Genomic DNA, 25,893 nt, shown 5'->3' on the forward strand with positions numbered 1-25,893 from the left:
CCTCGCACGTGGGGAGAGAAGAGGCGGGGCTAGGCAGGCGTCACGTGATTGCTCTGGGGTCACGTGAGGGGTGGGAGGCTGGCGGGGGAAGATGGCGGGTTGTGGGGCAACCTGGTGCTGCTGCTGCGGGGAGAGGGAGAGCCGGACCCCGGAGGAGCTGGTAGGAGGCTGGCGGGGGCTGGCGCAGAGGGAGAGGCGCTGGGAGCGGGTAGGGCTGGCGCTGGGGCGCAGAGGGAGAGGCGCTGGGAGCGGGTAGGGCTGGCGCTGGGGCGCAGAGGGAGAGGCGCTGGGAGCGGGTAGGACTGGGGCGCAGAGGGAGAGGCGCTGGGAGTGGGTAGGGCTGGCGCTGGGGCGCAGAGGGAGAGGCGCTGGGAGCGGGTAGGGCTGGCGCTGGGGCGCAGAGGGAGAGGCGCTGGGAGCGGGTAGGGCTGGCGCTGGGGCGCAGAGGGAGAGGCGCTGGGAGCGGGTAGGACTCGGGTGCAGAGGGGGAGGCGCTGGGAGCGGGTAGGACTCGGGTGCAGAGGGGAAGGCGCTGGGAGTGGGTAGGGCTGGGGTGCAGAGGGAGAGAGGCTGGGAGCGGGTAGGGCTGGGGCGCAGAGGGAGAGGCGCTGGGAGTGGGTAGGGCTGGCGCTGGGGCGCAGAGGGAGAGGCGCTGGGAGCGGGTAGGACTGGGGCGCAGAGGGAGAGGCGCTGGGAGCGGGTAGGACTGGCGCGCAGAGGGAGAGGCGCTGGGAGCGGGTAGGGCTGGCGCGCAGAGGGAGAGGCGCTGGGAGCGGGTAGGGCTGGCGCGCAGAGGGAGAGGCGCTGGGAGCGGGTAGGGCTGGCGCGCAGAGGGAGAGGCGCTGGGAGCGGGTAGGGCTGGCGCGCAGAGGGAGAGGCGCTGGGAGCGGGTAGGGCTGGCGCGCAGAGGGAGAGGCGCTGGGAGCGGGTAGGGCTGGCGCGCAGAGGGAGAGGCGCTGGGAGCGGGTAGGGCTGGCGCGCAGAGGGAGAGGCGCTGGGAGCGGGTAGGACTGGGGCGCAGAGGGAGAGGCGCTGGGAGCGGGTAGGACTGGGGCGCAGAGGGAGAGGCGCTGGGAGCGGGTAGGACTGGGGCGCAGAGGGAGAGGCGCTGGGAGTGGGTAGGGCTGGCGCTGGGGCGCAGAGGGAGAGGCACTGGGAGCGGGTAGGGCTGGCGCTGGCGCGCAGAGGGAGAGGCGCTGGGAGCGGGTAGGGCTGGCGCGCAGAGGGAGAGGCGCTGGGAATGGGTAGGGCTGCCGCAGAGGGAGAGGTGCTGGGAGCAGGTAGGACTGGGGCGCAGAGGGAGAGGCGCTGGGAGTGGGTAGGACTGGGGCGCAGAGGGAGAGGCGCTGGGAGTGGGTAGGGCTGGCGCTGGGGCGCAGAGGGAGAGGCGCTGGGAGTGGGTAGGGCTGGCGCTGGGGCGCAGAGGGAGAGGCGCTGGGAGCGGGTAGGGCTGGCGCTGGGGCGCAGAGGGAGAGGCGCTGGGAGCGGGTAGGGCTGGCGCTGGGGCGCAGAGGGAGAGGCACTGGGAGCGGGGGCCGCTGCAGGGCTAGGGTGCAGGAGGGCTTCTGGAGCAGAGCGCAGCGGCTCCTTTTCCTTTATGCAAATAGCTCCAGACACTTTTATGAGCCTTTCTGTCTCCTTGGCAGCCAGGGCAGGCGGAGTCCTTCCGCTCCGCCCACTGCACTCCTAACTCCCCGCCCCCCCCCTCCCCCGCTTCTCAGCTCTTTCTCTCGGCCCCCCACCCGCCAGGGGAGTCATTTGCATTCACCGTGGCTTTTGTCTGCTCTTCGCTTTTCCCTGCTTCCCCTACCCCCTCCCTGGCTCAGGCCGTCTGTAATGTCTCTTTGTCTCACATACAACCCAGGGTTGGGGCTGCCTGTTCTGTTAACTCAGCTCTACTCTCTTCCTCCCTTTCTGCAGCGCTCTTGCCTCTTCATCACTCTTTGCTGCAATAGAGCAAGCGGGTGGGAAGAGGCACTGCAGTTTGAAAAACGAGGAGTCCGGTGTTACCTACAGACTAATGAATTAATTTGGGCATAAGCTTTTGTGTGTAAAAAACCTCACTTCTTCAGATGCATGGACTGAAAATTACTTGGAGTTTGAAATGAGACAAAAGGGTCAGAGTTAAATGGATAAGGAAGAAAGATCCAGTCTCTGTCCTTGTTTTCTCTTGCTAACCTTACCTGTGTGCCATGCAAAATCATCCCCCCTCTAAACACACACATGTGGCTCTGTCCTATCTGCCTTCACCTTTCTTTGTCCGACTTTGTTCCTGGCTTGTCACCTCTTCTCTTCATACTGTGTATCCCTTTCCTATATTCTTTCTGCCCCACTTATACTGTGGGTATCAAAATCTGAAATAATGCAGGCAGGTGAGAGCAGAAATTCATCACAGCTACAGTGGAACAAGTTTCTAAGGAGAGTAGGGTGAGTTCTGATTTTAAGATTTGGCAGCAGCATCTAATGAGTTGAACATGAGATGAGGGGTATGTGTCTATACAGTAGCTGGGAGGTGTAATTCCCAGTTGGAGTGGGCATACAGATGCGAGTTCTGCTTGAGCACCCACCTAAAAATAGTAATGTGGCTGCGGCGATGGGGACCAGCCACCCAAGTATGTACCCTGGGGTTGATAGGGATTGTATTCAGGCGGGTAGTTTGAACAGCCACTGCTATTTTTAGATGCTAGCTTGAGCAGTGCTAGTGCATGTATGTCAACCTGAGTTGGGAATTACACCTCCCAGCTGCTGTGTAGACATGCCCTGAGAGTAACTCCTGAGTGATAGTGTTGGCTGTGCCGATGTTTTTCTGGGCAATTCGTATAACTCCTGTGTGTGTTTCCCCATCTCTAAAAAAGAAATACACCTCTACCCCGATATAATGTGACCCGATATAACACAAATTCCGATATAATGTTGTTAAGCAGTGCTCCCGGGGAGGGCGGAGCGGGGCGGTGTTGCGCACTCTGGCGGATCAAAGCAAGTTCGATATAATTCAGTTTAATCTATAACGTGGTAAGAGTTTTTGGCTCCCAAGGACAGCGTTATAGCGGGGTAGAGGTATAATACTTTCCTGCCTTGAGGTTTTTTAGGGTTAGTTAATGTTTGTGAAGTGCTTTGATAAGGTGAAGCGTTATAAGTGTGGATCATTACTATGGTGCTGGGTTTGAATATGTCAGTCAAACTCCAGATTCTGCTTTCATTGGTCTGTCTACAAGCTGGCATATCCTTCTTCCTATTGTGTTCTTGGATTGAGGGTTGGCTACCCTTGCAGAGCAGCATGGGAAGGCCAGTTTTCATCAGTACTAGCTTTAGGGAGTGCAAGAATGTGAATTACGGTTCACGTGCCGGTTGGAGTGCCCTGCTCGCTCTGCCTCACCCAGCTGGCTCTAGTGTTCTCTCCAGCAATAGGACCTGGGGAAGTGGCAACTCTGCTGGTTTTCCCCCTTTAGCATTTTGGAGCACTGCCCTGCACTGGGTCCCCTACAGCCTGGGGACCTGGATTAACCAGTGCAATGTTAACGAACACCTGTCAGTGCGCAATCCCTGGTGCCTGTACATTAGCTCTCCTGACAATTCCCCTCCTATCTCTGGGGTTTGTTTCATAGACTATCCTTGGGGAAACACAAGAAGAAGATGACGAGATTCTTCCACGCAAGGACTATGAGGTGAGAAACTAAATAGTTGCAGCTTGTGAAATGTGTGCGGGGAAAGAGGTGGGGGAGATTGAGTCTCATTCTTTTTGTAATGGCACAGGCACCATCACAGCTGGCACTCCTTGGCATCTTTGGTATCAGCAGAGATGCCAAGGACTGGGTGAGTAATGGAGAACTGCCTCTCACTATTACATGTGGTTTTGCTAGGCCAGGGTTCAGGTGTGATGGTTTGAGGGAAGCCTTTACAACTGCCATCTAGGCGGGAGCCATTCTGAGGTCAGGATCCCAGGGCCACCACGCTGTCCCCCTTTCACCAATGTTGTATTCACTTGAGCCTGTAGTTCATTTTCCTGTTTAGTTCCTAGTAGCTGTAGGGTGCATATACTGAAAGTTGGCTACAGCTCCCTTGTTGAAATGTCTGGGAGCATCCTGGCCAGGAGCTGCCCCTTCCACTCATCAGGTTCTGATTTCTGGGGGAGGCTTTCTTAATGGGGGGGGGGAAGGGTGCTGCCCCGGTAGCTGTTGCTGTCACTGGGTTGACACCAGGGCATCCTATCACCATTTGGCTGGTAAAAGTGAAGATGCTGCAAACAGACTCTGAGACTAGCTGTGCTTTGCGACTGAAGGACTCCACCCATGATACTGCTCTATGTTGCTTTGCATGTCCTATAATATACAGTTAAGACCCTGTGCATTGTATCCTGCACGTCATAGGCCTGTCATCTGTTTTGGAATCTCTCCAGTTGCCTGGAGAGGGATTTCTCAGCTGGCAACCTTTGTCTCAAGTAGTTCATATTTCTGGGGGAGTTGAGGAGTGGGAGAGACGATGGGCCCTGTAGAACCCTTCATGTAATACATAGATTTTAGGGGAAGAAGGATTAGGCATATCATTTTGATGCAGTCCATGTGAAATGGGATACTCTGTCATGCTAAAAATCCTGTTTAAATCATGTGTGGTACAACTACTTCCAATTAAAACCGGATTGAAAACTTCAGTTGCTTTCCATCTCCTATGCTTTCTCGGTTAGTTTTGTATTTCACACAGTTTGGGCAAGAAACTAGATTGGTTTGTTTCCCTTCTTGGTTCGCATGTGCTGATAATGCTGTAGGGTTTGGGTTTCCAGCCCTACATTCCAGGTAATGTTTCAATCTTTCAAAACCTCTGTTTTCACTGAAATGGCTCCCAAACACTTTTATTCTTAGTGGGGTCTGCCAAGCCTACATATAGGGCCTGAACTTCTGCAGTGACCCCTAATGTGTTTCGCCATCCCCTGCTCTGAGCCTCATAGTTCTAGATAAGCCTCAGCATGATCAGTTTCAGCTGAATATCTCCCGTTAACTGTGTGGTGTTCTTTGCCAGAGCTTGGATTATGACCGATGTATCAATGACCCCTATTTGGAAGTACTGGAAAGCATGGACAACAAGGTAGGAGCCTATTCTCTTTCTCCCTTTTTGTTGGTTTAAGAGAGCCAAACCCATAGAGATATCCTCTGCAGTCAGGTTTGGCTGACCCCTATTCACATGGGAGAAGTATTGTTTACCCTTTTGCTCTGTTCAGCTTCTCTATCAAAAGGGCAGAAACAGGCACGGAGCTCCCACAGCACCCAGGACCTTCCCTGAGCCTCAGGTTTAGCGTGGTATATTTATCGTTCAGACTCCCTCTCCCCAGTCCTCTGCTTCTCAGGATACTTGTCTGTGCCTGCTGTTTTATCTCTCCGGTTCTGTCCCAACTGGTGACTGTGATATCACATTTCTCTGGTCCCCATTTGTGTGCTCTTTGACTTGCTTATTTGCTTTGCCCTAAACAGAAAGGCCGGAGGTATGAAGCGGTGAAGTGGGTGATGGTTTTCGCCATTGGAGTCTGCACTGGACTGGTAAGGAGCCTGTTGGGTGGGAAGCAGGGAAGTTATTAGAAGGAAAGAGGCACTAAGAGAGTGCCTTATGCTTCATTATGAAGATTGCTTTGTCTGTGACTGGTGCTGGGCCTTTCTGAGCATCACAAGGGAATGCAGCCGAATTATTTTCTTTCTAAAGGGCACTTTTTTTCCCTGCAAGTCATCTCGGTGTGTTTTCCTTACAAGGCTTACCTTGAGAACAGCATAGCAGGGAGCGAGTCTGAGCATCCAGAGTTACTTTGCCTTGACTCTCCCTCCCCACTCGTAGGATTTAACAGCCTGTACAGGAGCTATCACGCATAATTGCCACACTACCAGTGTTCTATCAGACTGCAGCTGTCCCAGTGGGCTGATCTGTTGGCAAGTGCAAGTAATTGATCTCTGATGCCAGATCTCTCCTCTTCTCTCTCTTTCACAGGTGGGTTTATTTGTCGATTTCTTTGTGCGACTCTTTTCTCAACTCAAATTCCATGTGGTACAAACCTGTATCCTTTATGTGGTGCCTGCCTTATCGTTGGACTCAGGTGGCCTCTTTTTCTTAAAAAACATGGCCTTGTCTTGAAAGGGTTGGTTCCACTAGAGAAGACTCCTGGGTGAAGGGGTTTATTAACCACTAACCTTCCTACTGTGGGTTCTGCTTCAGTATTTGGGAAAGTCCCCCTGGCAGAGGTGACCGAGTGTGAGTAGCATGGTCTCTTGTGTACGGGTGCTCTCCGGCTCAATCTTCCTACCACTGACGTCATTGGCAAAACTCGGTTAACCGGGATCTGGGCTTTGACTCATTGGACCAAGAGCTGGATTCTGGAAGAGGAACTGGCCCTGTCTTGTAAAAAATCCCTGCCGTGGAGTGTCTCTGCAGCAGCACCTGCAGAATGATTTGATACTAAATTAATCATCAGCATTGTCTGTTAGACCCACCCTGTGACTTTCTAATCCCCATGCTTCCCTGGCTTCTCCTGAGAGGAGCTGCCTTATGCTTCATGCACATCAGCATTTCTCCTTGTCCTTCTGTTGCTGGGCCCTGTGAATTGTCCAGTTGGACAGCACATGAAAGGGGAAGGCATGAGGTGTTTGCAGTGAAGATGGAAGCCAAGCCCACTTTGTGGTTGCCGGGTGTAGAACCCAAGGAGTGGGCTGCCACCCCCTGGGAAACATCGATCCAGGAAAGAACATCATAGGCCTGTCAGACGCTCTTCCTGGCTTGTGGTTTGGGCATCGTAGGTTTAGTCCAGCTTGGTCGGGGGGCTGCGATGGGACCCTGGATTGGAGATTCAGCCTTGGGTCCTGTGAATGGGCCCTGCTGGCTGGGGTGTGCACTCCTCTTGCCTTGACTCCTTCCCTGCAGCGGTGGAAGAGTGCAGCGAGAAGGGCTGCCTTGCCGTGTCCCTGCTGGAGCTGCTGGGGTTTAACCTGACTTTCATCTTCCTCGCCAGCCTTCTCGTCCTGATCGAGGTGAGATATACCCTTTCCTCTCCTCTCTGTCCCTGCTATCAAACAGATAATGCACACAGAGTCTGTAGCCCTCCTGCAGCACCTTCCCACCCAAGGTTTCAGGGCATTGTACACAGACTAATGAATTCAGCCTCTCGGTACGCTCTTTCCCATAGTCCCTTTCTGCGTGCATCGGTGGGGGTCATCAGTCTGCCGACACACTGAGGTGTTTAATGTGTCCTCCCCGCAGCCCGTGGCAGCCGGCTCTGGAATTCCAGAGATTAAATGTTACCTGAACGGAGTGAAGGTGCCGGGGATAGTCCGTCTCCGGACGCTGGTGTGCAAAGCTCTGGGAGTGCTCTTCAGCGTAGCTGGAGGTAAGAGGGAGCCGACAGATGCATCATGGACTAAGTGTGTGATGGTGGGAAACAGTTTGTCTGAAAATCTCCGGGTGAGCAGGAGCCTGCCCCTTTATAGCCAGTGATGGGAAGGAGAACAGAGACCCCAGTTGGTAAATGCTGTCTGAGTGCCGGGAGCAGGCTGCCTAGAGCTACCTGAACAAGCAGCAGGAAGCATGTCACCCACTCTGCCTTGGGAGAGTGCAGACACCTGGGATAACAGCCCTCTTTGATGGATGTATTTAGTGCAGTCCCAGTACCAAGCCTCAGGTGCATGGCTGAAGTCCTCACTGTGCAGAAGCATGTGTTGGCACAAACACGTATTTGCCCCACTGGGACATGCCTGCCTGATGCTGTGTGGAATATTGACATCCTGGAGTCACGCTGCCCCTGAATTTCCCTGAGGAGCAGGCAGTGCTCCTACTTTGGGGTCTGCTCTCAGCCTCTGTGCTGGGCAGAGGGTTGGAAACTCATTCTACACAGGCACAGGGGTGGCTGGTTTCTGTGCCCTATGGCAAAGAAGTGATTTCTCTTCCCCCCCACCCCAAAGTACTGCCGAACAGGACGGAGCGTGCTAGGGTTAGCTGCAAATGTCTGACTTCTGCAACGACAATGCTTTCTGTTTTCCAGGTCTCTTTGTAGGGAAGGAGGGCCCCATGATACACAGTGGCGCTATTGTGGGGGCTGGCTTGCCTCAGGTTAGTGCCGGAAATGCTCTGAGACTCTCTGCGACTTAGGCTCTGCCTGGGATGGGTTAGGCACTAAGGACATTGGGGGAAGGGATAGCTTAGTGGTTTGAGCATTGGCCTGCTAAACCCAGGGTCGTGAGTTCAATCCTGGAGGGAGTCATTTAGGGATCTGGGGCAAAAATCTGTCTGGGGATTGGTCCTGCTTTGAGCAGGGGGTTGGACTAGATGACCAGAGGTCCCTTCCAGCCCTGAGATTCTGTGATTTTGCTCTGAAGTTTATCCTGTCTCAGCCCCTTGGTTAAGATGAGGTGTAGCGTCTGTTAGTTGTGTTCTCTTAGAAGCTAAAGTAGTGATGGAGGGATGACATGGCTGCATTGGCCTTGTTCTGCTCCCTCTCCACTGTGCGTTTCTAGGTCACAAATTTGGGCCATCTTAAATCTGTGTGGGTGCCATAACCTCCTCCCTCGACCACCTGGTGAGGGCTGTTACAGGCTCAGAAGAAACCCAGCACCGAGCAGGGATAAAGATGAGATCCCCTTTTGAGGAAGGGGGTGGTCCTCCTAGGCGTCAGTAAGGCTAACAGCAGCACACAGTGTAGCTGTTTGCGCTGTGCCAGAACAGCTGACAAATGGAAGAGCCTTTCTCCTGAGCACAGACGCTGCCTCCTGGCTCAGCCTCCCAGCCTCTGGCCTGCGAGTGTGGGCTGCAGGACCCTGTGCCGGAGCGTCTGGAGAGCCTCTCTGCTCATGCTGAGAGACTAATTGACGCTACTCCCCAGTGGGATGTAGTGCCTGTTTAGACATGGCAGGAAGGGAAGGGAGCATTGGATGTTCCTCTCTCTCATGCTGAGAGGAGAGAGAACCCTGGAGGCTGGTCAGCAGAAGCAGGTAGTGGGTACTTTGCAGAAACCCTCAAGGGACAAAGCTCCCAGCGCCAGCATCCACTGCGCTCTGTAAATAGGATCTGCTAGTAGAGTAGCCAACACCTTATCGGAAAGTACATTTCCTTGTCTGCTTTCCCTCCGCCATGGCAAACAGTTGGAGTAACGATATGTAGGCAGAAGAGCTCGTTGTTTCCCAAGTGTTGGTTGCTCCCAGAGGAGTGTTGGGGGAGGGAAGGGCTACCTTGGTTCATCACTGTGTCAGTTTTGACTCTGTCCGTCTGTTTTTTCAGTTCCAGAGCATCTCCTTTAGGAAGATCCAGTTTAACTTTCCCTATTTCCGAAGTGACAGGTACTGTACCCAAGGCGGAGAGGGGGCTGAGTAGGGGGGCGTGAGGGTGCTGGATTGGGTGGGTCAGTCAGCCGGAGCCTGTCAGCCCAACGGAGAGAAGGTCATAGTGGTATATCCAGGTGAGGCTCCTTCCTGGGGCACCTGATCTCCCCTGCAGTCCTCTTGGTGGGCAGCCCCCTCCAAAAGGTGTTGGCGACACAAGATTTGCCGTAATGTATCAGACCCCAGGTCCCTTCAACCCCATATCGTATGTCTGGCTATGGCCAGTATTTACTACGTTAGGGAGAGATGATAGACCCGACGGCAGCCAGCTAACTGCATCATTATGCCCACTGGGCACAGCTGGCTGCAGGAGTAAGACTCCTTCCTGACCCCATCAAGCAATTAGCTTAGTCCAGGCTTGAGTCCCCTTTGCCGAGTTCCTTCCAGATTCTGCCTTGATAAACTCTCATTGTTTCCCTCTTGACTTAGGGACAAAAGGGACTTTGTATCAGCAGGGGCCGCCGCAGGGGTTGCTGCAGCTTTTGGGGCCCCAATCGGGGGCACCCTGTTCAGCTTGGAAGAAGGTTCCTCCTTCTGGAACCAGGGGCTCACTTGGAAAGTGGTGAGAACGTCGGCTCTTCCTGTTCCCCCTTCCCCGTGAGAGGGGACTTGAGCTGGGAGCCAGCGAGCTCGGCTGTGAAGAACCCGATATTCTTGAATCTCTCAAGCTGAGCTCTCCTGGCCCAATGTGAACGGCTTGCAGTGCTGATGCCAGATTATAGCTGGGGGTCAGTGGCGCTTCCCAGGAACGCGCTCGGGAAGGAATCGTTCACGTCGTTGGGGCAGCTCTGAGAAATGGCTTTGTTCCTGTGTTCCTTGCTGGCAGTGGGAGCACAGTAAGCAGAGGTTAGATCCCTGTGTCCCCATGGGCTGTGAGCAGCAGACTTCGCTTTGCCTTAGGGTTGGAGAAATTCTCTGACTCAGATTGCTGCATTGGGCTGGAGTTGGCAGAGTTCTCAGAACACGTCAGATTGCACTAGAACAGCAATCTTTGGTGACGTGACTTGGCCCTTTTTAGCCAAACACTTTGCGCATCTGGGAAGCAGCGGCAGACTCCCCTCTCCAGAGTGGATTAAAGGAGCGGAGGGCTTCCCCGAGATTCTAATCCAATCCAGAGCCAGTTTAGGCCTCAATTCATAAATTACACATACCAACAAGCTGTATACGTAATCAATTCTAGCAGCTGCAGCTCAATGCCCATGACCAGAATGAGGGTCTTGTTGCAGGAATTACTGGGCTAAATTCTGTGGAGTGGTGTTATGCAAGAGGTCAGAGTACAGGATGACAGTGGTTTCTTGTGGCCTTATTCTCTGAACACAGTGAAAAGATAAAATTTTGGAAGGGTCAGTAGGTTGCAAGCTCCTTTCCCCAGACATGATCTATGTGGAAAGACTGGCTTTATCGCCAGTGACCTGGATGTTTTTCTTCCTGCCTCTCTCTCCTCCAGCTCTTCTGTTCCATGGCTGCCACCTTCACCCTGAACTTCTTCCGCTCCGGGATTCAGTTTGGAAGTTGGGGATCTTTCCAGCTACCTGGGCTGCTAAACTTTGGGGAGTTCAAGGTGCGTTGTGCTTGCTTTACTGCCTCTCTGGCCACCCCCGGTTGTAGCTTCTGGCTTGCTTTGTGAAACGAATCAACACTGTTAGTTGAAATCCGGCAGAGGGGCGCTCCGGCTGGAATGGCCTAGCTGTTCCCTGGAGAAAGGGGAAAGCTACTGCTCTGCTTTGAGAAAGGGAATGAATCCTGGTCTGTGGTCGGTGCTGTTAAATGTTTCCTGCCTGAGGTAGAAGTGATTGAGGTGTTCGGTGCCTGCTTCAGTACGTCTCCATCTGCTCATTCCTGCATTTCTCCCCCTCTCTTCCCTCCCCTGTCCTCCCTCCTCAGTGTTCTGACTCTGATAAAAAATGCCACCTCTGGACGGCCATGGACTTGGGGTTCTTCATTATGATGGGGATTGTAGGAGGCCTTCTTGGAGCCACCTTCAACTGCCTGAATAAGAGGCTGGCAAAATACCGCATGAGGAATGTACATCCAAAGCCGAAGCTGGTCAGGTATCGGTGCTCCTTTCCACCTGCCTTGGTGTAATCTCTGTGGGTGTCTGTCTGTCCTCGCTGTCTGTGTCCACAGTGCCTCAAAGAGTAAGGGCCACAGAGGCTAAAACGCTGAAAAATGGGGACTTGGTGAAAGGATGCAAATCCATCCCAGTGAAATAACAAAACCTGGCAAACCTTATAGCATCTGCACAGAGAACGCCAAGCTAACCTCAGCTGCTACAATCCCACTACATCCCTGTAATGAGAAGAGGTACAAAGGAGCCAGGATACCTTGTGGTACAAAGGAGCCAGGATACCTTTATGAGGAGTATGAAGGAGATTCTTTGAGGCTGCTGTATACAGACTCCCTCTATGGATCTCTTCAGTTCCTAGACTAACAACACAGCTTGTGCTGCCTGTGTGTCACCACTGGGGGTCTCCCTGGGTCTTGTCTCGGACTAAGTATTCATGGTAGGAACAGCTGAGTATAGGACGGTGCCTTGTACTTAATCGGTTTATTTGATCAACACATCTGAAGTCAAACTGTGTCCAATCCATTGATGCAGGAAATTGGTGTATAATTCAAGCTCTGGTTACAGGAAGTTAGCATTTAGCTAACAAGGAAGAGACACATTTTGAATGATCCAGGAGAGCCCATGGCAGGCAGACATTGCTGTGGATGCTAGCTTCACCATGTGCTGTACAGGCCAAGAGTCCTGCCCTAGGGGGCGTGTGGATGAGGAGGAGCCATGGCTGAAATTGGAGGAAAGGCTGTAGCAACATTGCTCCGATCCTAGTGTGAGCCTCTTGGATTAATGTGATGGCAGAGAGGGTCCATACAGGGCAAGCCCAGTGTGGAGTTAAATGGCACTGCATCCAAATACTCATCAGCCAAAGAGCTTTCAAAGCCTGTCATCCCATGTCAGAGAAGGGGCCTCCTGGCCTGCACTGGCTTCTTTCCTTCTGATTGGATGGATCCCTCTGCCCAGCCTGTGAAGCCGGTCAGAATGAACATGGTCACTAGACAGTCTGTCTCGCAGAACCTAAAATGATCTGTTGTCTGCTTAGTGGAGCCACAAATTGCTGGTTACTGTAGCTTTTTCAGAGCAATGTTGGATGTAGGTCTGTGTGGAAAGACCAAGGGCGTGATTACTTTGAGCATGGTTGTCTCTGCATGGTTTCTGCTTTGTGCTTGCAGAGTCTTGGAGAGCCTGCTGGTGTGTCTAACAACTACCGTTGTGGTGTTTGTAGCTTCCATGATTCTAGGAGAATGCCGGCAGATGTCTTCCACCAATCCTAGTGGCAACAGCACTCTGAGCTTTCAGGTAACACTTGTCCTACCGAGGGGCACATTCCCACACAGTCCCCACCGCCCCAGGAAACACGCATCTGTAAAGTGTGTCCATGTAATGCAATCTCACCGACATTAATATACACCCTTCATAGAGACACCCACAGAGCTTCACTAACAGACTCTATCACCTGCCAGTAGGTCTGCATGCACTGATGAAAGCCAGATGTGTGTGAGAATATTGCCCCCCGGGGAAAAGTGGTGGCAGTTGTGTATCTGGGCTCATTTCAAGTCCTGCATCCTCTCTGGATGTGATTTCCCCCCAAAGGCAAAGGCTGGAAGGTGTGTGTGTGTGTGTTTACTCTGGTCCTGATGGCAGCTCCCAGTGGGGCGTGACTGGATTATATATTAACATAATGTCTGATTGCTGTTGTTTAGGGCTCTTCATCGGAGGACGTGAATTCAAGCATCAAGACTTTCTTCTGCCCCAATGAAACCTACAATGACATGGCAACGCTATTCTTCAACCCCCAGGAGTCAGCCATCCTGCAGCTCTTCCACCAGGATGGTGAGTGTCCAGGAGATGCCGTGCTCGGGTTCCCCGCCAGCATCATCAGAGTCTTGTCTAAGCCTTACCTGTGCTTCCATAGGAATCTGAGAACTAAAAACCTCTTCAGATCCCTGTGGTTTTCAGGGCCTGCTGAGATACAGGGCTAGGGCTCCAGCTGCAGTGAATGAGGCCTGTGGTCCTAGCTTCCCCCTTGCTCTGTGTTGTCACTCTCACTAGTGCTTACTGGGACTCTGAGACTAAGGAGTTGCTTTGAGGTGGAGAGGAGAGTCTGCTCTGATCCCAAGGCAGGACTTTGTGAGATCCCAGCTTGACCCAGGAGGCCTGTGCCCCTGGGTCATAACTCTTCTTGTGTTGCAGGTACTTTCAGCCCAGTCACGCTCGCCTTATTCTTCCTTCTCTATTTCTTACTCTCCTGCTGGACGTATGGGAGCTCTGTGCCCAGTGGTCTCTTTGTACCATCGCTGCTTTGTGGGGCTGCCTTCGGACGCCTGGTCGCCAACCTCCTCAAAAGGTGCCGTGTGTGTGTGTGCTGTAGAATGTTGCTGAAGCTGTCTAGACTCTTGACTGGCTTGGTCCTGATGCCAGGGCTGTGTGTGCTTCCTCCATAGCTACATTGGGCTGGACCACATCTACTCCGGGACCTTTGCACTGATTGGTGCGGCGGCATTCCTGGGAGGCGTGGTCCGCATGACGATTAGCCTCACCGTAATCCTGATAGAATCCACCAATGAGATCACCTACGGGCTTCCGATAATGATCACCCTGATGGTGAGCACCATGTCTATGCCCCTCTCTTGATTCCTGGCCAGACTTTGGCTTTTCTCTGCTTGGCTGAGGGACGCTCCCATGCATGTACAGCCTATCCACCTCCTCTCAGGTTTGAGGACCAGGAGTCCTGTGCTTGGAAAGCTACTTTACTTTTCTGTCTTTCTAGGTGGCCAAATGGACAGGAGACTTCTTTAACAAGGGCATCTATGACATCCATGTGACCCTGCGAGGGGTGCCACTGCTGGAGTGGGAGACGGAGGTGGAAATGGACAAGTAAGGACATTGCTCTCTTGACTGTACCTGTGTTTTGAGAACTGATTTGTGGTTCTCTGGCCTGGTGGTAAATGCTTTTCGGGATGGGATACTCCTTCTTCTCTCCCAATGGGACTTCATGGAAGCATTGGAGAAATAGCTTGATATTGTGCATAAAGCCTGCAGTGGGGTGAGAAGCCTGGGACTTTTCTTGAGAAAGGTGGATGATGGAGTGATCAGGGTAAGGGGGCACTCCTGAGTGTTATCCCTTTTTCTGTCACTGTGGACTGGGAAAGTCACCTAACATCTCTGGACCTCCTTTTTCCCATCTTTAAAGTGGACTAATATCTCACCGGGGTGGGTGGGTTGGTTGGTTGAAATGCATTGCTAATTAATAAGACTGGGACTAGATTAATAAGGCTGGGACTTTTCGGCTTGGAAAAGAGGAGACTAAGGGGAAGGATATGATAGAGGTCCGTAAAATCATGACTGGTGTGGAGAAAGTAAATAAGGAAGGTGTTATTTACTCCTTCTCGTAACACAAGAACTAGGGGTCACCCACTGACATTAATAGGTAGCAGGTTTAAAACAAACAAAAGGAAATATTTTTTCACACAACGCACAGCCAGTCTGTGGAACTCCTTGCCAGAGGATGTTGTGAAGGCCAAGACTATAACAGGGTTCAAAAAAGAACTAGATAAGTTCAGGGAGGATAGGTCCATCAATGGCTGTTACCCAGGATGAGCAGGGATGGCGTCCCTAGCCTCTGTTTGCCAGAAGCTGGGAATGGGCGACATGGGATGGATCACTTGATGATTATCTGTTCTGTTCATTCCTTCTGGGGCACCTGGCATTGGCCACTGTCGGAAGACAGGAAACTGGGCTAGATGACTCTTTGGTCTGACCCAGTATGGCTGCTGTTATGTCCAGCTAAAGAACCTATTGCTCTTTTAGTGAATGGAGGTAACAGGGCAGGCTCTGCCTGATACTGTTATAAAATCACTGACCCCTGGGTGCTTCCCCATGTACTCGGACACTTTACTTCTCGTAGAACCGCAAAGCCTAGAGGTTGCGACAGAACATAACAACGAAGGGCTTGGTGAAAACATTGAGGCGGTACACAGTTGTTTCGTGTGAAGTGTCTCTTTGTTGGCTTTGTTTCCCTTTTCTGGTGGTGGTGGTGAAGGAGAAGGAACCCTTGTGTTGTCCATCTAAGTTAGATGGCAGACTCTTTGGGACAGGAGCCTTTGTCATCTTGTCTAATGCTTCGTGCGTTCCTGTGATTCTATGTAGATAATACTGCTGCCTCGGTGACCTTACAGCTGTTCTCTGCAAACAAGGCTTGTAGGAAGGGTAAAGGCAGCACTAATGTGAAATGGATTCCATGGGGTTCTCTCTGGTGCTAGTTTGGCACCATGCTTGTTTGCAGCTAGTGTGTTGGCGTCTACAGCTGTGCATTTCTGCATTGCCTCAGATTGAGAGCCAGCGATATCATGGAGCCCAACCTGACGTACGTGTATCCTCACACCCGGATTCAGTCGCTGGTCAGTATCCTGCGCACGACGGTCCATCACGCCTTCCCTGTGGTGACGGAGAACCGTGGAAACGAGAAGGAGTTCATGAAGGGGAACCAGCTGATCAGCAACAACATTAGATTCAAGGTGAGGAGGGAGGTGGTGACCCAGTACCCTCAGGGTTAAGCGACTTTTCTCTGATCATGGAAGGAGGCAGCTTCCTGGGTCATCCTGGCTGGTGATGGTGCACGAGTCATGCTTGCCTCAGTGTGCAGTTTGTCCTCGACTTTGTTCCACAGCCAAATATATTTTGGTGTCGGGAAGAGTTTCCTAGTTTTCTAAGTATGTGGCAAGAGGGATGGAGTGAAGTTGTCATGCTCTGTGAGGAATTCTCTCCCAAGGGTAGTGGTGGAAACTCGTTCCTTCGGGAAATTACCACTGGGCAGGGTGGGCTGGGCGGGTGCGGAATGCTTGTCAATGTGTCGTATGGAGCACTCCCCAGCTAGCAAGAAGCTGGACAGCAGCAGGCCTGTTCCAGCTCTAGGTTCTCTCGTTTTTAAGAGAGTGAATCCTGCAGTCCTGGCAATACCTGCAAATACAATTTCTGGGAGAGCTCCAGAGCAGATAGCCCTTCACTGGCGACATAGTTCAGATCAGAGGCTTAGATCAGAACACGTTAATTCTTGCACTCTGTGCCTAGAGCACTCAGATGTTCTGCACTTTACCTGATTCCTCACCCCCTGTTTGGCATGACACCTGTGTCCATTGTCTAAAGGTTCTGCTCCCCCCCTCTAGAAATCCAGCATCCTCACCAGAGCTGGAGAGCAGCGCAGGCGGAGCCAGTCCATGAAATCTTACCCCTCGAGCGAGCTGCGCAACATGTGTGATGAGCACGTAGCGCCAGAGGAGCCGCCTGAGAAGGAGGATCTGCTGCAGCAGATGCTAGAGAGACGGTGAGACCCCGGGGGGTGGCGATGGCTGGAAACGCAGTGGGGTTTACCTATGGTGCTTATGTGGTCCCTGTTACCATAGTAACTGAGCACCTCGTATCTTTACTGTAGTTCTTCTCACAGCGCACTGTGGGCCAGGCTGGGCCATTGGCCCCATTGTACAGATGGGGAGCTGAGGGAGACTAAGTGACTTTGCCAAGGCAAGGACTTGTCACTGCAGCAGAGCAGGGACTGGAACCCAGATCCCGAGTTGTGGGGCTGGGGCCTTAGCCACTGAACCATTCTTCCTCTCTTTGCTGTACTCCAGCCCGGTCATCTCCATGCCTCACGATGTCTCCATTCCACCTCTAGACTTCCCTTCTGGCTCCTGCTGGGCCTGGTGTACCTGGGAGTCTCCTAACACCTGCCCCTCTTTCATAAGGGGACATGGTGATTGTGAAACCAGCCAGCTGTATCTGCAGCACGGGTGGTGGCAGGGCAAAGTTCCCCTCGTGTGCCTCGCCCTGCTTGGGTGATCCTTGCTGAGCTAGCAGCCAGTGTCCTCCTGCACTGCTGTGGTTTCACAATGCGGACAGCAACCTGCTGGGAGGTGGGTTGAGACCCCCAGCTGTTTCTCACACGTGTATGGCTCAGTGGTCAGAGCAGGGGCTCCGTCTGGGTTGGGAAGGCTGGTTTCCGGTCTGCTTCTGCCGCTGAGTTGCTGTGTTGGAGCAGGACACTTAACCCTCTGTGCCTCAGTTTCCTGATCTGTACGAGAGAGGGGCAAGTGTTTTTCCCCATTGTGAAATGCTTTGAAATGCTTGCATGAAAGGCACTCCGTGTAGACCAAGCACTTCACAGCTCTCAACAGTAACCCATTTTGGTGGTTCTGTTCCTCTGCCATTGTTACTTTAAGTACTTCCAAGTAGTACCCATTGTAACAAGTGGTGTGAAATCTGTCACAGATACACTCCCTACCCCAACCTGTACCCAGACCAGTCCCCCAGTGAAGAGTGGACCATGGAGGAACGCTTCCGACCTCTGACCTTCCACGGCTTGATCTTGCGCTCGCAGCTGGTTACCCTGCTCATCCGAGGAGTCTGTTACTCTGAGAGTCAGTCGGTAGGTCTTGCAAATTCTGGGGCAGATGAGGATTCTCTGTGGGAAGGGAGGAATTGGGAAGATGGCATCCTCAGGGGCTGCCGTGCAGTATTTTAAACTCCATCATCCCCTTAGAAGCCGCAATGGGTAGAGCAGTGAATTCTCCCTTTGTATGCAAAGTGAGAACTGCGCCTGTTATGTAACTGTGCAAGCACAGGGAGAAGGTGCAGCTACCAAACAATAGCAGCTACTTTATGAAAATGCCCAGTGTACTGCATAGAGGTGACATCCCCTCGTGGGAGTGGAGAAGGGGAGGGGTCTGACTGCCCGTAGTGCACCCATCAGCATGGTGTCATTGTCCTCATCTCTCAGAGGCTTGCTGAACAGATGCATCTCCAGTGTGTAGCAAGCAAAATGATCTAGCGTGTTTGAATCCCTCTCCAGACACGTGTGTAACTCCCTGAGCTTGTCAGGGGACCTGGAGGGTTACTGAGAGCTCCAATCTCGGCTGCACTCTCCCATGGCTTCAGCCACTTTAGGAATACCCTTTCGAAAGAGTGATGCTTCTCCTCAGCGAGGCTTTTCATTGTCAAATTTCAGAGCACCAGCCAGCCTCGACTGTCGTATGCTGAGATGGCTGAGGATTACCCTCGTTACCCTGATATTCATGACCTGGACCTCACGCTGCTGACCCCACGCATGATAGTGGTAAGTGATGCTGATGGGAACCTGCTGCCCTGTCGTGGTGCCCTTTCTCCCTGATGCATGTTCTCAGGAATGCTCCAAAGACCTCTAAAAAGGCTTCCCCGGCCTGGAGTTATGGAGACACTTCATACCTAATCTTACTCCCAAATTCCAATTTTGGTCTCCCTGGATTGCTGCTTTAGGTTGAGCCCAGGTTCAAATCCACTTGGGGTGACAGTGACCAAAAATCCTGCACCTCTGACATCTCGGTCTGAAATACTTTTCTGACCACTTCCTAGCTGGCTGGATTTAATAAATCAATTGAATGTTAGTGGGAGAACAGGTCCTGTTCTCAATAGACTTGACTCTTTGGTTTAAGTGAATATGGATCTCACTTGTACCTGTTCAAAATCTCCCTGCCGTAGGATTGGACCAGCAGGCTCCTGCAAGAGACCCAAGACTCATGGAGTCTATAGGGCTAAAGCCCTCTCTCATCCCCTCCCTTCCAGGAGAATGGAAATTCACTTTGAAACTGCCTGGTAGAAATGACCTTGATGTTTTCTTCTTGACTCTCCCCAGGATGTTACCCCTTATATGAACCCATCTCCCTTCACGGTCTCCCCTAACACACATGCCTCGCAAGTCTTCAACCTCTTTAGGACAATGGGGCTCAGGCACTTACCAGTGGTGAATGCGGTGGGAGAGGTGAGTCCATACTACGGCCGTGTCTGGGCTGAGGAGGGCATTCTGGGGCCTGCCCCATGCTATATTTTAGTCCCAGATTGATTTTGAAGAAACTCGTTCTGAGCAGAGTGTGACTTTCAGGAGTTGGAGAAACCTCTCTCCACTCTATGGTGCTAGGTTTTATCTGATTGTGTCTCAACTGACACCTGCTCTCTTGAAAAATTAACTGAGGCTGGTAGTAAAGTTGAAACCTTCACATGTCCTGAGTCTGAATCCAGCCCAGGTGGGCCGTGACTGGAAGCTGATGCTGTCTGAGGCCTGTTCAGGGGTCTTAGTCCACTTGACAAGGGTCCACTTGACACAACCCACCACAGGTGGCACTAATTACCCTTTGTTTTGGCAGCGTTTGCAGCCAAAGAAGGCTGAAAGCCCCTGGGAGCGATCTCTCCAGGTTGGGGCACCTCCTTCTGTTAGACAGCAATTTACACTGTATTTGTAAGAGCTGAGACAGTCAATTATAGAACCATTCCAGTTATCCAGTCTTGTGGCATTTGCAGTTCCCAGAAGTGCCCATCAGGTGTCCTCAGCTTTCCATGAACATAGTAAAAAGTCAGCATCTCACACTCGTGCTGGAGCTGGATAAGAAAATCTGCAAAGCATACCAGGACTACCGCAGGACATGTGCAGGAGGGGGTCTTGCTTGTGTATTGGGTGAGCTGTTGCACTGGTGGGTCTCTCGACAGAGTTTATCGTGACGTGAAGCCAAGTTGCCCCAGAGATTGTACATACCATCCTCTTATCTAACGCCTAGAATTAGCTCCGGTGTATTTCAGTGACATAACTGATGTGGTACGCAAGGATGAGGCTGCAGAACCTTTCTCTAAGTGTCAGGATTTCTGATATTTGCCCCACTGAACCTGCTAGTGGAAAGCAAACATTGCAAGCAAGAGCTATTGAAGGGTCATGCATTTTCTACTATGGCCCTACAGAGTGTACGGAAGGATCACTGATTTTTAAATGCATCCTCATTCTGCTGAACACCTTCTGGTGTTTCTGCCACTGACCGCCCTTCACAAGGTTTAAATCTTCCCCCAGCTGCTTGTGAGGCAGAGCTTGTGAGGTAGGTGAGGCAGTGGTGGCTTCTCTCTGAGACCAGGAAGCCCCCAGCACTTTTCCTTGTTTAGCCTTCGTCCTCTGGCCCTCCTGGGTTGCCTAGAATTTATTGCTGCTACCGTCAGTCTCCCATGTGACGTCCCACATGGGGTTCATGGGCGTCTCTATCTAGAACATCCACACAAGGGTTGTGCTGGCCAGAGGAGCCAGCGGATGGACTCTGAGGCTGAAAAGTCAATTAGCTAAAATATCTTGATACGGCAGTGCCTAATGCTGCTGGCTCATGAGGAGAGTCCAACACCTCTCTGGGCCTGAGTCAGCCCTTGTATTGGCTCTTACAGTAAAAGTTAAGCTGGGTAGAAGTGGGGAGAGATCCTGGCTTTAGCTGCCTTTGCAGCTGTAGTCTGAAGTATTTCCTGGCTGTTTCCTATTCTGAGCATGGAGCTGTTCCTGGGGGTGAGGAAGGAGGATGTTGAGGACCCGGTCATGTACAGCTGGGCTATGACCAGACAGACAGCTTCAGAAGAGTGGGTGTCTAAAACCAAGCTAACATATGGCACTGAGGAGTTTCTTTCCTAAATGATACTCTGAGATGTGACTAGCGCCATCTAGAAATGGCTGAAAATAGATCAGGCAGCTTATGCATGATATCCAAGTGGGAGTGACTAGAAACCTGGCTATGTGGGCCCTACGGAAGGTGAATTGGAAGAAACCGATCTAGAGACGGTTTCACTCTTTTCCGCAGAGACTGGAGAGCAGTAACACATTGGCCAAAAGCGTTCCTTTTAGCTGCCTCACTTTAAGCATCCTATCTTTCTCAACGTGCTGAGCACCTGCTGCTCCCAGTGGTGCACTCGGCACCTCCAGTATTGCGGCCGCAGAGGCGTCCAACTCGATGCACCTGACTTGGAAAAAGTTGGCATTGTTGTTATATAGCTCTCAAAGCAATACCACCCCATATGGGCAGAACTAAACCAGTTTCAGATAGAGAAAGTCCGAGGTTGGTGACGTGTCTGTGGTCTCGACTGTATGCAGATTTTGTGCCAATGTAACTGTTTTGGTTAGCATTATGATTTTTCTGCAGAGATGTAGCTATATTGGAACAACGCCTAGGATATAAAAGTGTCTTATACCAGTACAGCTTCTTTCCCTTCCCATATGGCTATAAAGTGCCTTCATACTGATATTACTACATCCGTGCTAAGGTGCTGCCATTATACTGGTCTAGTTACATTGGTGTATGTTGTGTGTAGACAAGCCCTAAGAGAGAGAATCCTGTCAGAGCAGGGATTAGAGCTTGGACCGGCTCCTAGCCCTGTGTCTAGATCAAGCCTCTCGGAGAATTGCCAGAGACATGTCACCTGCCTCCTCTCCTACACCAAGCCCATGTCTCCTCACGTGAGTCGGTGAGACTGACTTGTATGGTTTTCTTTCTCCCCTCACCAGATTGTTGGAATAATAACCCGACACAATCTGACTCATGAATTTCTGCAGGCAAGACTGAGACAGCACTACCAGACCATCTGACCCTGCTGTCGGTATGGCTCCCTCCTTTCTCCAGGCCTGCACATGCCTTCGCTTTCTGCTTGGATGCCCCATGTCCAAGGACACGACGGTTGGCTTCTCTCTCACACAGTCTGGGGACCAGAGAACATCTTACTGGCAGAGAGTAGAGGAGGTATCTGAGTCCTGAGCTGCTGGCCGGCCACAGAGAGGTGCTTTGTTTGACTGCTCTTGGCCAGAATGCTCTTCTCTTCTGCCGTCTCCTTTCTTCAGAAGTTGCCCTGACACAGCTCTTCCTATAGAAATGCCTGCAGTTTGGAGGGTAACAATCTACACCATGTCCCATGTGGAGGAGTGCAGCAGATTTCCCTTCCCCTTTCTTGTTGATTTCTTCTCCCTCCCCAGTTCTGCTGCAGTAGTTGCCTTACTCACACGAGAAGGGGTCATTGTCGAAGCTGAGATCACCCACTGTAATTTGCTAATATCCTCAAACACTAAATTGCTGGTTATTCTCAGTGGCACTAAAACTACACTTTGGAGGGGTGGGGAATTTTCTGCCATCAGGAACTCTTAATTTTTCACTCTGGCTTCATGTTTTTCAGTTCAGTTCTTAAAGCTCCTAATTTCTTAATGTCCTTCAGGTGCTGGAATCCCTGCTATGGATTTGTCTGAGAGCAGCTGTCTGCTGAGAGCATCTGGGCAAGTCAAGAATCCAAAACAACTTGGTTCTAATTACTGTTCTGGATTAGAAACCCTTAATGCACCCACTCAGAAGAGAGAGATCCTGTTAACCTCATTAGCTGTTGTCAATGATTCCCCTTAGAAGAGAAGCCTTTTATAAGGCACTCTTGTCCCTTCCCTGTAACGCTATGTTGCTCCTCTTTGGACCATTATGTAGTGCCCTGCTGCAGAGATCCAGTGCTAAGAGCCTGGTTTCACTCGGGGGTTCTGGATTCCAGGGTCATCTTTACAGTCAGGGTGGTGGAGCTGGAGGAAATCTCTTTTCTCAGCCCAGCAAGCTCCAAGCTCAATATGGGGCAGAGAATGAGCATTACTCCTCCAGCTCAGATTCAGCAGCTTACAGCAGCAGTGTTGGCTTATCTCGGTTTCACGGCAGGAGAAGGTGCGATTCATGCTGCGGCCAGGCAGAAGGGGCTCTGGGAGGTTGTGACTGCCTGCCAGCCAGCCAGCGCTCTGCAGAGCGCTTAGTGGAAGGGCTGCTGGCAGCTCTGAGAGCACTTGGGTTGTTTGTTGCAATTGCAGAATCACCTGCAGGGTAAGGTCAGCACTTAAGAGCCAGTCGTAGCCAGTCTGGTGCTCTGGCAGGTACCATCCTGGCAGCACCTGTGTCGTTTCAGCAGGCTTCTGCCCTTGTGGGTTTTGCATTCAAACAGCTGGGGGAAGCCAGCCTCATGCCTTCAGGGGCTAGATAACTGATTGGCTTGATAAAGCACAGAGCATTCTTGCTGCCTCAGACTGGCCCAGCTAACCGGGGAAATGCATCCCAGTAAAACTTCCCCACAGCCCTCTGACCGGTCCTTTGGTTAACCTGTTCCACACCATATCAGGCTTTAGCTAGCTGCGGAAGGAGCTACTGTTTTAGGAGTAAAACTCAGCCATCATGAGAACTCTCCCTTCCAAGCTTAGAGGGGATGCAAAACCTGTTTTCTCGTGTCAGTTGCAGAGTCCCTGATCTGCCAGGGGAAGCTGTGTGTTCCCATGCTGGGCAGCGCCCATGGGGGCGGTGCCAGAGGTTGCTGTGCTCTAACTTCTCTAAGGTAAGAGGTGGTGTGCACAGAGCAGAAGTGCCCTTCGTTAAGCAAGTCTCTTTTAGGGATTGGTGAAGCTTTCGCCTGCAGCCCAGGTTGTGGGTGGCTGAGTAGGTACAGGGAAATCCAGTCTCTGGGGTTATCTACACCATACAAAGAGCCAAGTCATAGGAGCTGATTCCAGTTTGTTTTGTAGATAGGAGATCACTGTCGTATCTGCATTGCAGCCTGGATGAAAGAAGTTCCCTTGACTCCATTCTGACATGTACAGGGGAGGATGGGCTCCCAGCATGCAGGGCAGGGCTCAGCTACATGTTGATTTATTCACTTTGGAGATTTTCTTTAGTCACTTCCAATGAAATCTAGCAAACCCTTCCCTGGGTCTTGTCTTTTCCTTTCTATCTCCCCTCTTACGAGACTGGCAGCAGACTTCCTGTGAAGCCCTGTTCCTCCCCAAGTCTAGAGCAGAGGCGTTGGCCCTCCTTACATATCCTGCTGATACGTAGTGCAAAACTTCCCTTTAGCAAGTGACTTTCACCCTCCTGGGCCCTTCTGGTTATAGCAGGTACCATCTGAGTTCTGCATTCCAGCCCGTGTGGCATCCTGTGTGACCAGGGTGCATGGAACACGCCCCCACCCCTGGCAGCTGGTCAGTCTCCTCCACCATTCCAAATAGCCTGTGTGCTCAGGAGAACCTTCCAGCATAGCCTAAATGGTGCATGTTGATCCTTCAGCTCCCAGAGCGAAGCAAAGGCATCTTCCCAGAGCCAGCACCTATCTTGTACCCCTTCCACTTGGGCACCATAGCTGTGATGGGAGTGGCACCCTCGTACTTCTCCAGGCCCATCTGAAAGGTGGCTCAGTCCCAGCTGCCCGTGCTGTTCTTCAGGGAGATCTTTAGTTAATGGAGTTGGTTGACTTTGGCTTGTGCTTTTGACTTAAGGGGTGTCTTGCTCTACCTAAGTTGACTAAAGGTCTTCAGCCATATCTAGAGTGGGCTTGTCAGTAACTCACCTTTCCTATGCCTTGGGGCAGGAGGAGTACTGGTTTCCATGGCTTGAAAGAGACCGAACTGGTCCAAGAAATTCCAGGACGTATCCTCTCCCCCAGGGTGAACTGGAAGTTTGAAATACGTGTGTGTTGCGCTAGGTTCTGGCACCTGGACAGTCCCAAAGTGCAGTAAAGCAATTCCACTTCATTAGGGTTACCTTAGCGTTTTGTTATTTAAGGTGCAGACCACAGGATGCGGCAGCCGTGTACACCCTCTATCTCTTCGTAAGCCCAGTGAGAGATCCAGTCCCTCTCCCTCTACTCAGTTGCTATGTGAGAATTCACTTACTTTCCCACCCCTCTCACTAAAATAGGACTCGTTAACTTTGTCAGTGTTTGTTCAGTACATGAGTTGTGGCAATATATTTTGCCACACCGTGTCTTGGCCTCACTAATGAGTCATGAAGCTAGGAACCCCAGGCAAGCCGAGCTGAAACACCTTGCCCAGGCATGTCTGGACGCCAGCCGTGCCTTCCTTTAGGAAGGCTACTGGACTCCACCCCATGCTCAGCTGCACCTGCTCTGCCTAAGCATCCATCTTACTAAAAACCTATCGCTCGAGGAGACCAGTTCCTTTTGCTGCTGCAGCCAGGAGAAAGTAACTGGCCACCACTGTGGAACGCTGCTAGCCACTTTAAAGAAATTCACATCTGGACTTGCCAGGTGTGCTCAACAATATTGCATATGGCCCATAGCAGGGAAAGTTCCTCTTTCAGAAATGAAGGGGTGTGTGGATGCTCTTCTCTGAGTGGGGTTCTGAGATGCAGCCCAGCCAGCGGCTCTCGCATGTGCCACTTATGAAGGGTGCAAAGGATCCCAGATCCTTTCCTCAGTTGAGACTGCTCAGACTTAGCTGATCACTGAATGCCCTTCTCACAAACCTTAACTGCTTCTGCTCTGGCACTGGTTGCTAAATAGCTGATAAAGAAACTCTGCAGGTGCCTGTAATTCTTATCAGAGTAACACTAAGGGGGAGAGTCCATGTAGTGGATCAGTATTGATGGCAGAAGCTTGGGATAGTAGAGGGTGCTGTCTCCTGCTTCCTGTGCAGTGTTAATGCGGAGTAGCAAGTCTTAACTTCTCTATACTATGAGCCATGCCCGGGGCAGACACTTATCATTTGTTTTGCACTGTTTTGTTACGAGATGATGTCAGCTGATTCCACGGTGTATATAAACTGTATTTTTGTTACATTTGTATGAATATATTTTTTATTTGAACTTTGGCACTTGGGATGTCATCCTGTAACCATAATGTGTCTGAGAGTAAAATGTCGTGTGTCCTTCTGCA

At 51.7% G+C, this 25,893-nt stretch overlaps 1 protein-coding gene across 8 annotated transcripts; it reads left to right on the top strand.

The window, feature by feature from the left end:
* The first annotated feature begins 75 nt into the window (after window positions 1-75).
* Window positions 76-25,893, top strand: CLCN6 (chloride voltage-gated channel 6). Of its 8 annotated transcripts, none has more exons than XR_007770771.1 (24): window positions 79-208; window positions 3,606-3,665; window positions 5,014-5,079; window positions 5,463-5,528; window positions 5,968-6,034; window positions 6,895-7,001; window positions 7,231-7,357; window positions 8,009-8,076; window positions 9,241-9,299; window positions 9,771-9,903; window positions 10,789-10,902; window positions 11,226-11,392; window positions 12,573-12,699; window positions 13,104-13,233; window positions 13,594-13,747; window positions 13,845-14,004; window positions 14,171-14,277; window positions 15,731-15,917; window positions 16,566-16,723; window positions 17,665-17,821; window positions 18,401-18,508; window positions 19,064-19,189; window positions 21,728-23,562; window positions 23,971-25,893. XR_007770771.1 is itself a non-coding variant. In XM_050931536.1 (24 exons), the coding sequence occupies exons 1-23, from the start codon at window positions 92-94 to the stop codon at window positions 21,806-21,808; spliced, it is 2,646 nt and encodes an 881-aa protein (XP_050787493.1). In that variant the 5' UTR covers window positions 79-91; the 3' UTR covers window positions 21,809-21,819; window positions 22,426-25,893. The 8 variants fall into 8 exon arrangements, 6 of the variants coding, with proteins under 6 accessions (XP_050787495.1, XP_050787493.1, XP_050787492.1 ...); XR_007770770.1 differs by having other exon boundaries at window positions 21,728-22,106; window positions 22,426-25,893; XM_050931536.1 differs by having other exon boundaries at window positions 21,728-21,819; window positions 22,426-25,893.

Source organism: Gopherus flavomarginatus, chromosome 21 (assembly GCF_025201925.1).
Source record: "Gopherus flavomarginatus isolate rGopFla2 chromosome 21, rGopFla2.mat.asm, whole genome shotgun sequence".
NCBI classification, from domain to species: domain Eukaryota; kingdom Metazoa; phylum Chordata; order Testudines; family Testudinidae; genus Gopherus; species Gopherus flavomarginatus.

Excerpts from the sequence above, each read along its gene's own strand:
- CLCN6 (XM_050931535.1), top strand. The coding sequence starts at position 92 with ATGGCGGGTTGTGGGGCAACCTGGTGCTGCTGCTGCGGGGAGAGGGAG. Across the intron at positions 5,529-5,967 it reads TTGGAGTCTGCACTGGACTG|GTGGGTTTATTTGTCGATTT; the intron begins GTAAGGAGCCTG and ends TCTCTTTCACAG. Across the intron at positions 8,077-9,240 it reads TGGGGGCTGGCTTGCCTCAG|TTCCAGAGCATCTCCTTTAG; the intron begins GTTAGTGCCGGA and ends CTGTTTTTTCAG.